Source organism: Narcine bancroftii, chromosome 3 (genome assembly GCF_036971445.1).
Source record: "Narcine bancroftii isolate sNarBan1 chromosome 3, sNarBan1.hap1, whole genome shotgun sequence".
Classification (NCBI taxonomy): Eukaryota; Metazoa; Chordata; class Chondrichthyes; order Torpediniformes; family Narcinidae; genus Narcine; species Narcine bancroftii.
Window position 1 is genome coordinate 132,195,369 of NC_091471.1, and position 12,133 is coordinate 132,207,501.

General features: G+C 38.7%; 1 protein-coding gene across 5 annotated transcripts in view; it reads left to right on the plus strand.

The window, feature by feature from the left end:
* The window catches only part of LOC138757563 (transmembrane anterior posterior transformation protein 1-like), a 142,958-nt gene that overhangs the window by 67,577 nt on the left and 63,248 nt on the right, over positions 1 to 12,133 (plus strand). For all 5 annotated transcript variants that reach the window (XM_069925121.1, XM_069925124.1, XM_069925122.1 and 2 more), the window contains 2 exons: positions 10,525 to 10,660; positions 12,012 to 12,109. In XM_069925121.1, coding sequence (XP_069781222.1) covers positions 10,525 to 10,660; positions 12,012 to 12,109 — 234 coding nt within the window. The remainder of the gene's footprint in view (positions 1 to 10,524; positions 10,661 to 12,011; positions 12,110 to 12,133) is intronic.

Here is a 12,133-nt window from a genome sequence, read left to right on the forward strand (position 1 = left end):
ACATTTTGCATCTGTTACCTTTCAAGGGAACAAAAAATGCATAGAACAAGGTCCATTTGTATTGGTCATAAATTTCAACTTAATTGAAATCAGTGAGACATGAATGTCCTTTTAAATAGAACCATCATTATCACTCAAAATTGTGTTCATTTTTTTATTCCTATATCATATCACCAGTCTTGTCAGTTTGAAAGAATATGAATGTACTTATCTAGCTGCAAGGAAAGAACACAGATATATGAATGAGAGCTTTAACAAAACCAGTTGTTTCCTGTGAGATGTCATTGCGTTATTTGACGAATGACAGGAATCAGAATTTGTCATGAAATTAATTGTTTTTGTAGCAAAAACGGCCACAAATTACATTTCTAAACTAAATAAATTAGTGCAAAAGAAGAGAAAAAGTGGGGTAGTCTGTGGTTCATTGTCCATTCAGAAATCTGATGGCAGAGGGGAAGAAACTGTTTTTGTACTGTTTGGTATTTGCCTTGGTGGCAGTGAGAATAGGTCTTGGCCTGGGTTTTGAGGGTTCTTGATGATAGAGGCTGTTTTCTTGAGACACTACCTCTTGTAGATCCTCCAAGTTCAGATTTATTGTCAGAATACGTACATGACATCACAAACTACCCTGAGATTCTTTTTCCAGCGGGCGAGGCAGAATTGCTACTTGTATGTAGTGCAAAAAACTACTTAAGAAGTTGCATTTCCATGCAAACAATAAATGAAAACAAATTGACTGAGGAATTCATAGGGAAAAATTATCAATGAAGTGCAAAAGTAATAGTCCTTAAATAAGTCCCTGATTAAGTTTATTGAGGAGTCTGATGGTGGAGGGGTAACATCTGTTCCTGAACCTGATGGTGCAAGTCTTGTGGCATCTATACCTTTTTCCTGATGGCAGCAGTGAGAACAGAATATGTGCTGGGTGGTGTGGATCCTTGATAATTGCTACTACTCTCTGACCACAGCAATCCCTATAGATCTTCTAGATGGTGAAGAAGGTTTTGCCTGTGATGTTTCAGGCTCTGTCTACTACCTTTTGCAGAGCTATTCGCTCAAGAGTATTCGTGTTCCCATCTCCAGACCATAATACAGCCGGTCAGCACACTTTCCACCACACATCTTCTGTACAAATTTGCCAGAGTTTTTGATGCCATACCAAACCTCCACAAGCTTCTGAGGAAGTCGAGGCACTGACTTGCTTTCTTCACAATGCCATTAATGTGTTGGGTCTAAGAAAGATCCTCCAAGATAGTGATTGCCAAGGGTTTAAATTTGCTCACCCTCTCTACCCCTCATTCCCCAATGATCACTGGATTGTACACCTCTTGTTTTCCTTCCTGAAAACAATAATCAGCTCCTTGGATTTGGTGATATTGAGAGCAAGATGGTTGTTGCACCATTAAGCCCAAGTTTTTAATCTCCTTCCTGTATACTGACTCATCACTCTTTTTTCAATGACAGCAAATTTGTAAATGGTTTTATTGTTGCACCGAACTTCAGTCATTGGTAAAGCAGGGAACTAAGATCACTGAATCAGAATTTATTGCCATAACATTTTTGCAGCAGCATCACAGTGTAAACATTGATATTATGAACCATCTTACTATATATATATATATATATATATATATATATAGTAGTGCATAAAAAGAAAGGCAGTGTCTTTGGTTCATTGATCATTCAGGAATCTGTTGGCAGTGGGGAAGAAGTTGTCCCTGTGCCACTGAATCCTTGTCTTTAGGCTCCTGTACCTCCTTCCTGATGGTAGCAGAATGAAGAGGCCAAGGCCTGGGTGGTGGAGGGTCTTTGAGGATAGAGGCTGCTTTTTTTTAAGATGCTGCTTCATGTAGATGTCCTCGATGGAGAGAAGTCTGGTGTCTGATGTCGCAAGCCGAGTTATCAACCCTCTAGAGGTGAGGATATCCAGGATCCAGTTGCACACTGGGGTATTGAGGTACAGGTTGTGGGGAGAATGCTGACCAATTGTATGGGGATGGAGAAGTTGAATGCCAAACTGTTGTCGCTAAAGACCATCCTGATGTATGCATCTTTTCTGTCCAGATGTTCCAGGGCTATGTGTAGAGCCAGTGAGATGGCATCTGCCATAGACCTGCTGCTACGGTAGGCATATTGGAATGGATTCACATTACCACTCAGACAGAAGCTATATGCTTCAACACCAGCCTTTCAAAACACTATCACTGTGGAAGTGAGTGCCACTGCTCAATAGATGTCATTAATGGAGTGAAGACCAAAACCTGTGATGGTGCTATCAGAGTTCAGAACTCTCTGTAGCCTCTTCTTTTGATACCTACATACCAGACTGTGATGCAACCAGTCAGAATGTTCTCCACAATACACCTGTTGAAATTTGCAAATCTTTGGTAGCATACCAAATCTCCTCAAACTCCAAGTGAAGTAGAGGCTCTGGCAAGCCGCCTTCATGATTGCATCAACATGAAGGCTCCAAGATAGATATCCAGAGATGTTGACATGCAAGAATTTGAAGTTCTTTACTGTTTTCATTGCTTTCCCCTTGATGAGGACTGCGTTTGTGTTATCCCAGTTTCTCGTTCTTGAAGTCCACAATCAGTTCCTTAGTTTTGCTCATTTTAAGTGCAATGTTGTTGTGACACCACTCAATCAGCTGATCATTCTCATTCCTGTACGCTTCCTTATTGCAGTGAACTTCATTTCTGGTCCTTGGTGAAAAAGTGTTTCCAGCTATTCTTAATCCAGAAGTCTCAAAACATAATATTGAGAATGCATCTAGTTGTAATAGAGATGGACAACTGGAGAACACAAAAAGTGTAAATACCTCTGAGTCAAGGTAATTTAATATTTCCAATTTAGATCAATGTTCTACATTAAGTTGGACATTGTTGTGACAAGTTATTGGAAAGAAATTCAGAAGGATAACAATATATTTTGAAAGGTAGTCAGAATAAACGTGTTGAAGAGGAGTCGAGTCTTTTTGGCAAGATTTTTTTGAGAAAGTAAACAAGGAGTATCCCATGAAGATACAGCACATTTAATGCAACCAATATGGATCTTAGGCATGAGAAGCCCAAAAACAGCAGATGGTGGAATCGTGAGTAAACAATAAGAAAGAGGAATTTAGCAGTCAGTCAACATTTCAAGTTGGAACCCTTTCAGGATGACGTTTGAAGGCATGTGGAAATTACTTCAATAAAAATTAAGGGAGCAACATCAGTCTCTATACATGGTCTTCTTTACTCTCACTGAAGCCTCTGACTCGTGCTGGTCAGGAGATGCCATAAAACAACTTCCTCCTGTCTGCTGCTGCTGACAAATTCATCTCAACCTTATATTTACCACACACTGGCCATGCAATCAATGGTCAACAACAGGACTAACCTCTTGAACACTGGTAAGATTCAAGGATACATTGCTGCAACACTTTTATTCTTCTTGCATCTCCCCTGCAAATTTTATGTAGACATGAAACTAATCTCTAAAGTGAGGAAAAAAAATCAACCTGTGGTGACTTAAGTTTGAAATCAAGATCATTGGAATTTCAGGAGTTTACTTGCAGTATGAAAATTATGCTTTCATTTGTGCATGCTTTGAAATCATGCTCCTAGCTGTGCTGGATTCATTTAATAAAACATGAGGACGGGTCTTGCATTCAGCATGATCAAGACTGCAGGAATCATCCTGCCCTCCAATAAATAAAAGTTCATGGCAAGACCCTGAAAAGCAAATCACTTCCAATATCTTTGAAACCATCTCCCACAGAAGCAGGGATTAATCATTAAATTCACCCCTACATGTAATGTACCAGCACTTCCTTTGTGAAGGAGGGTATTTGAAGATTGACTTCTAGACTTGGCTCAAAAAATATGGTCAACCAGGCATTAGCGACCTTGATTTCTCTATTTTATTTTGAATCCTGGATTACCAACAATAAATATCTCAAGGCATAGGGAAAATATCATCAACGCTGTCTCTGAAAAATCCTCCAAATTCACTTTAAGAATAAGAAAATTCAAATCATTGCCCCTTTTTAGGCCATAATCCCATCACTCTCAGTCAGCTATGATGAGCAGCCAATGCATTTATTTGCTTGGCATCAGAATCCCCCAAAAAACACTTTATTCTGAGTTCTGACATTGGGAAAAGATGATTCAAGGTGAGCAATGTGAACCTCAGATCCATGACAAGAACATTAGAAGGAAATGAGAATGATCTGTGAGCTTCAAAAACACAGAAAAATGATAAGTCAAAGTAGAGGGAAAAAATTCAGTATCGTGTCGAGAACTTCAAGGCCATACATCAGGAATGCATAAATTGTTGAAAGACCCCACCACCTCACAAATTACCCTCCCACTATACCATCAGCCACCCTTTGCTTCAGCTGGGAGAGAGTCTGCATTTTCCACAATGGCCTCATTAGCCACCTCAAAAACCACAATAGAGTGGAATGGAGGTGTTTATACTAAACCTAAGAAAATAGTGCATTCAATTATTTAAAGGATTAATCTGGATTTTATCAGGTTTTGCCCACTTGACAAACTGATCAGCAAAGTGAAAACTAATGGGAGCCAAAGGGAAATGGCTATTGGATCCAAAAAATAAAAGTGATAATTTTAAATTTAAATATTTTGACATGCAACACAGTAACAGGCCTTTCAACCCACGAGCTCATGTTGCCCAAATAAACCCAATTGATCTACAGCCCCGGTACATTTTCAACAGAGGGAGAATGCCCACACAAACACTGGGAAAATGTGCAAAATCCTTGCAGCAGCGTGGGATTAGAAGCCCAGTCGGTGTTGTAACTGCATTGCGCTAACCATGCTGCCCTTTTTTAGTGACTAGAATGTCATATGCAGTGATGTTCTTTGGGTTCACCATTGACTTTTGATCCGGAATTAAATATAGGAATTCTGTGGGGTTTTTTTAAGTTAGCAGATAATAATAAAATGGGTGATTAGTTGAGAATAAAGAAGGTTATAATTTGGAGGAAGATGCAAGTGGATTGATAATAACCTGCTTATATGAAAAGTATGATGTCATGCCTTTTGGGATGACAAAGCAAGAAAATAAACAATAAATGGTTGGATATTAGTAAGTGTAAAAGTCAAGAGATTTGGAGGTGCACGTCCATGGATCGTTGAAGCTTGCAGGTCATAGAGCTAATTATAATTTTGTATTTATTGGCCAAGGCAAAGAAACCAAAAGCAGGGAGGCCACAATAGAGTTGTGTAAAGGTCAGGTCACAACTAGAACATATTGTACATTTCTGGTGCCACTTTATAGGAAAGGTACAAGGATACTTCAAGTCAAGTTTATTGTCATCTGATTGTACAAGTACAACTTGACAAAACTGTTATACAGACACAACCAGACATAACACACTTTCAGACAAATAATGCATATGCAAGACAAGTATTTTATCTATAAAAATAAATAAATATTGTTTTGTGCAATTGAGAGTCTCGGATGGTTAGTGTGAGCAGTACCTTTGGTCGTTCAACATTCTCGCTTCCCATTGATGAAGCTGTTCCTCAGCCTGATGGTGCTGGCTCTGATACTCCTATATGTCTTAGCTGAAAGATGCTGTGTGCATGGTGGATGGGATCTTCAATGATTTTGCATGCCCTCTTCAAACAATGATCCCAGCAGATCACGTCGATGGGAGAGAGGGAGGTGACTAGTGAGAATATTGTCAGTGGAAGAGAATTTTTAGTGATGAAGTGAGGCTGACCAGGGCAGGATTATTTTCTTTAGAATAAAGAGGATTGGTTAGTGTAACAATCAATATTACCCTCAATAGAATTGTGAGTAAATAGGATTCTCAGATTTAAAATAAGTAATGATTGAGGAAAAGTTGAAGGAAAGTATTTTCCACATGAAGATTGTAACTCTGCCTGAAATGCGAGATGGAAACAGAATCTTCAATATTTAAAAAGTATTTGTATTTTCACTATGACGTGTCATTGTGTAAAAGGCTGTGGACCAAGGACAGGGAAGTGGAATTAACTGTTAATTTTCACCTTATGGATGTGATGGACCGTCTGACTTCCTGTGGTCTAAATGTTTGTGCCAATAAATTAGACCCCATTGTAATGTTGCAATAATAGAAGTTTTTTTTCTTGAAAAACTATCCTGTTCCTAAATAGGATGCAGAAGCTTTCAATCCCAACCAAAAAGTTGCAAGTTTTGAGTGATAAAGATTTCAAATGAAATTTCAAAAAGTAGTGGAACTTTGGATCCATTTTCTATGGTTTTTACTGCTTTTACTGCTTTCATAAGGGACCATAGACATTACAGCACAACACATAAGGCTCTTTGGCCCTTAAAGTCTATGCCAAACTATTATTCTGCTTTGTCCTACTGACTTGCACCCAGTCTATAGCTCTCCATACACCTCTCATCTATATACCTGTCCAAATCTTTCTTACATTTTTAAATTGAGCCCATGTTCACCACTTCAGCTGGCAGCTCATTCCACACTCTCACCACTCTCTGTGAAGAAGAACCCCCTCAACCTTTCTCCTTCAACCCTTAACCCATGTCCTCTGCTTTGTATCTCAGTTGAAAATGCCTACTTGCATTTACTCATCTATACCCTCATAATTTTGTATACCTATCAAATCTCCCCTCATTCTTCTATTATAATAAAGTCCGAGCCTGTTTAACCTTTCCCTGTAACTCATTTCCTGAAGTCCTGACAACTTCCAAGTAAATCTATGCATTCTTTCTATATTATTGATATCTTTCCTGTATAGTTAGGTGATCATAACTGCACACAATATTCCAAATTTAGCTTCACCAATGTCTAATACAACTTTAATATAACATCCCAATTGCTGTACTCTATACTTTGATTTATGAAGGCCAATATGCCAAAATTTCTCATTACAACCCTATCTATCTGTGATGCACTTTCAGGGAATTATGTATCTGCACTCCCAGATCCTTCTGCTTTACCACACTCCTCATTGCCTTACCATTTATCATGCATGTCTTTTCTTGGTTTATCCTTCCAAAATGCAACATCTTACGCATTAAATTCCATCTGCCATTTTTCAGCCCATATTTTCAGCTGGTCGAGATCCTTCTGCAAGCTTTGAAAGCCTTCCTCATTGTCCACAACACCTTCAATCTTTGTGTCATTTGCTGATCCAATTTACCACATCCGGATGGAGATGAAAAACAATAATGGTCCCAGTAGTGATTCTTGAGGCATACCACTAGTTCTTCTGTATAGCTAATATCGAATCCAGTCTGCTGTCTCACCATGAATACCAAGTGTCTAAACCTTTCTGGCTAATCTCCCATGTGGGACCTTGTCAAAGTCCTTACAGGAGTCTACCTAGACAACATCCACAGCCTTTGCTCATAAACTTTTCTGGTAACCTCAAAAAGCCATGTTGACTGTCCCTGGCTATCCAAATACTTGTATATCTGATCTCTTAGGACACCATTCAACAATTTACCTACAACTGAAGTCAAGCTCACTGACTTAGAACTTCCAGGGTTACTTTTGGAGACTTTTTAAACATTGGAACAACATAAACTTCCCTCAAGGTCTGAGGGAATAGTTAGTCAGGCCTGGGGAATTTATCAACCTTGTTTGCTTTAAGACAGCAATCACCTCCTCCTGTTTAATATGTATTCTATGACCTCACTGCTTGTTTTCCTTACTCTCTTGACTCTGAGCCAGTTTCATAAGTAAATATTTAAAGGTTTTAGACTGCAGGCATATAATGGCACAATCAAAGAATTTTGCCGCTACAAAGGCGGTCTGAAAAGGAATGTGCAGGAATTTTGAGTCAAGTCCTGTGCCGCGATTTATTCTGCAGGACCCCTACAACTTTTTGGAGGAAGCCTGCAGTGTAAATCGTACTGGAAAAATTTGTTGATGGTCATCCACTCTACTGCACCTCCAACCTCTGGGATTGTTGCACTCAGGTACTTGCAGTCTAAAAAGGCCAGTGTGATCGACTACATGGGCAGTAATTATGTTAATTTTTTCCATGATTTTCCCAACATTGCAGTCTAAAGACCATAACTGATGAAATAAACCATTTAAAATCTCTCCCATCTGATCTGACCACTCTGATCTTCAAGGGGACTAATTTTGTCCCTTACTACCCTTTTATTCAACCTGTAGAAAGCCTGAGGAATTCCATTCACATTGTCTGCCAAAGCAGTCTCGTGTCTTTTCACACTGTTTCCTTAAACTTTTTCTTGCATTTTTTAAAACTCCACGTGCTCCTCATTTGCTCCATGTTGCCTATACCTTCAGTACACCTCTCTTCTTCTTAACCAGATCCCCAATATCCCTCGAAAACCAAGGTTCCCTATGCCCTTTAATTTTCCCTATAATCCTGACAAGAACATACAAACTCTGTACTCTCCAAATTTCTCCTTTTGAAGACCTTCCAATTACCGAACACATCTTTGGCAGAAAACAATTTATCCCAATTCACGCTTTCTAGATCCCGTCTCATTACCTCAAAATTGGCCTTTCTCCAATTTAGAACCTCATCCAGAGGACCAGACCTATCCTTCTCCAATAATTAACTTGAAAATAATGGTATGATCACTGGACCCAAAATGTTCTACACATACTTCTGTCACCTGTCTTATCTCGTTCCCTCATAGGAGATCTAGTATTACACCCTCTCTCTAGTTGGTACCTCTAAATATTGATTTAGAAAACTTTCCTCAACACATTTGACAAACTCCAAGCCATCCAGCCCTCTTTTGCAGTATGGGAGTCCCAGTCAAAATGTGGAAAGTTAAAATCTTCTACTATCACAACCTTATGTTTCCTGCAGCTCTCTGCCATCTCTATACAGATTTGTTCCTCCAATTCTCACTGACTATTGAGCAGTCTATACCTTTTCTGTTTCTCCGCTCCACAGCCCTCTGGTCTGTCCTATCTGAACACAGTTGTGATATTTTCCTTAACGAGTAATGCCACTCCTCCCCACTTTCATCTCTCCTGCTCTATTGTGTCTGAAACAACGAACTCTGGAACATTGAGCTGCCAGTCCTGCCCCTCCTGTAACCATGTTTCTCTAATGGCCATGATGTCATAATTCCACGTGCCAATCCATATTCGATGCTCGATTTCCTTTCCTGCAATACTCCTTGCATTGAAATGGATGTACCTGAGAACATTTCCACCACTTACAACCCATTGACTTCTAACGTTGCATGCAATTTTCACATCATCTTTTCTCTCGTCCTCTCTTCTATCTGGTTCACATTCTCCTGCAAATCTAGTTTAACCACCAACCCCAAGCTGCTCTAGCACACCATCCCACAAGGATATTAATCCCTCTCCAGTTCAGGTGCAAACTGTCCTGTGATAGCAGGTTCCACCTTTTGTTGAAGACAGCCCAGTGATCTAGATACCTGAACCCCACCCTCCTGCACCATCTCTTTGGCCCCATGTTAAGCTGCATTATCCTATTTCTAACCTCGCTAGCACATAACCCTGAGATCACAACACTGCAGATCCTGACCTTCAATTTACCACCTAACTCTCTTTGCAGGACCTCATCACCTTTCCTACCTACGTTCCAACATGGACCATGACATCTGGCACTTACCCTCACTCCTGAGAATGTCCTGAACTTGATCTGTGATATCTTAGACCCTGGCACCAGGGTAGCAACATACCATCCAGAATTCTTGATCTCTTCCACAAAACCTCTTATCTGCTCCCCTAACTATGGAATTCCCCTATCAGTGGTGGTTTTGAAACTGACCCCCCCCCCCCCCGGGAAACTCACATTCCAACTTAAGCAATCCCTATGCCATAAGTGCTCTTGATTGATATGGGATTGCTTATGGTGGTATGTGAGAGGGGAGGGAAGGTTGAGAACCACTGCTTCAGACCCAATTGTTACTGAAATATTTGCCACCTCACTGACAAAAGGCAAAGGAGGAAAAACCCAACACCCAACCCCAACCAACCAATTTTCCCCTGCAGCCGCTGCAACCGTGTCTGCCTGTCCCGCATCGGACTTGTCAGCCACAAACGAGGCTGCAGCTGACGTGGACTTTTACCCCCTCCATAAATCTTCGTCCGCGAAGCCAAGCCAAAGAAGAAAAGAAAAAAGATTTGCTCGAGGAAAAATTGTCATTGGCCCATTTCCTTTGGAGTTATGAAACCGTACACATAACTAGTCAATTAAGTACAAGTAAAACAATGATTTTCAAACCTTTTTCTTTCCACTTGCATACCACCTTAAGCAATCCCTTACTAATCAGAGCATTATTGGCATAGGGAGGAATGTGAGTTTGGGGGGCAGTTTGAAGACCACTGATTTAAAAAGATCCCTTTGCTACTTTGCTGCATGACTTTCAACTATAATTGGTTTAGGTAACCTTTTATTCCATTATATTTGTATCCAAGCTCCATATTAGTTTTTATTAACAATGGTTGTGAACTAGCAGTTCTGTGATGTGTTTAATATGCATTTTTAGTGGGTCTACGTGACTTTGGAATTATACAACAGCACAATTTTTCCACAGGTCGCAGATCGACTCTTCTCTTCCTTTGGTCAAGATATTTTGGATGCATTGTATTGGACAGCTACAGAACCTAAAAAGAAAAAACGAGCTCATATTGGAGTGATACCTCACTTTTTCATGGCAGTGCTTTATGTTTGTATCCTTTTGAACTAGATTTATTAAAGGATCTGAATTTTGTGAATGTTTAATCAATTCTTATGATTCATGATTTGATTGGAAGGTTCAATGGCATTCTTAATATAATCAATATATGTTTGCACAAATGAGAAGAATTTAAATGACATTGTTATTTTCTGTTCACATTAGTATTGGACTGTTAAATCATTTATTGCTTTTACTGAAAAGAACATGAGGGAATATAGTTTTAAAGTTGTAGAACTAATTGACCATTGACAGATGTGTGGAGAGATGTTTACTTGAGCAAATAATGTACTTTTCAAAATGTTATTGTCTTGTGATATGTCAAAGTAATCGGGGTATTGGTACTCACTCTTTCTATATATGTTTTTACTGTTTCTCTCTCTCTCTCTCTCTCTATAATATATATAAAAATAAGCAACACAAATAAATGATGTTTTTGTATTTGTGCAATGAACATAAGACAGAATCACTGGAGAAAGCTAAGCACAGTAAAAGCCCTGGTGTCTGGTGGGAATTGGTAGGTGCTGAATAAGTGAATTTTCCAGTTGCTTGAGATTGTGTGATTGGCGAACAAACCACTAGGGGACGCCAATTTTACCGATTTATTTTCTGCTTTTTTTTTTGCCAGTTGCTTGAATTTCAGAAAATATGGATTTTACTATAATTCCATTTACTTCAAAGTATTATTTTCAATTTTATTTAGACTTGAGAATCTCCCTGCAGTATCAATTTAAAAGTTCTTATTTAAGCTCAAACGTGATTTTATTTTTTTCTGTTTTGATTATTTTTGCTTTGCTTTTTTTAAAATCAAACCTTATTCCCTTTTCTAATACATTATCATTGAGTTCAGCCACTCTAATTTACTCCTTGTTTTGTTTTTTTATTTCCATTATTAAATTCCTTATCATTCTTGTCCAGGATGTCAGGTTTCCTGCTTCAGAGTTATCAGCCTGCACTTCCAACAATTTTTGGACTGCAAAGCATAATTATGGACAAACATGCCAAGGCATAGTTTACATTTATATATTTTATATTGAGAGTAATAAAAACATGCTCCAGAAACACATGAAAAACCTATGCAGTCATATTTTGAGATGGATGGAATTTGAATTTTGTAGTTTGTTAAAGTCTGTTGTTTGTTGAAGTCTATGTTGTTTGATGGATTATCAAAATGGAAGTGAAAACCCAAAATCTTGAAAAATATTTGGGGTCAGTTTCTTTTTGCATGTTTTATTGTTGTAATTTCAACAATTAAATAATTGCACAAACAATAAGATTTTTATGGGTGGGTAAGTTCATAGTTTTTTTTCTTTGTTTCTGTTCCATCCTTAACAAATGTAATATAGTCCTACATACAATTTTGGTCATGGTGCAAGCAACAACTTTAAATGTTGCTTTCAACTCTCACAACAAATCATTACTTACCATCATGATGTCAAATAATGTGAGTATTTTTTGTCCAAAAGTT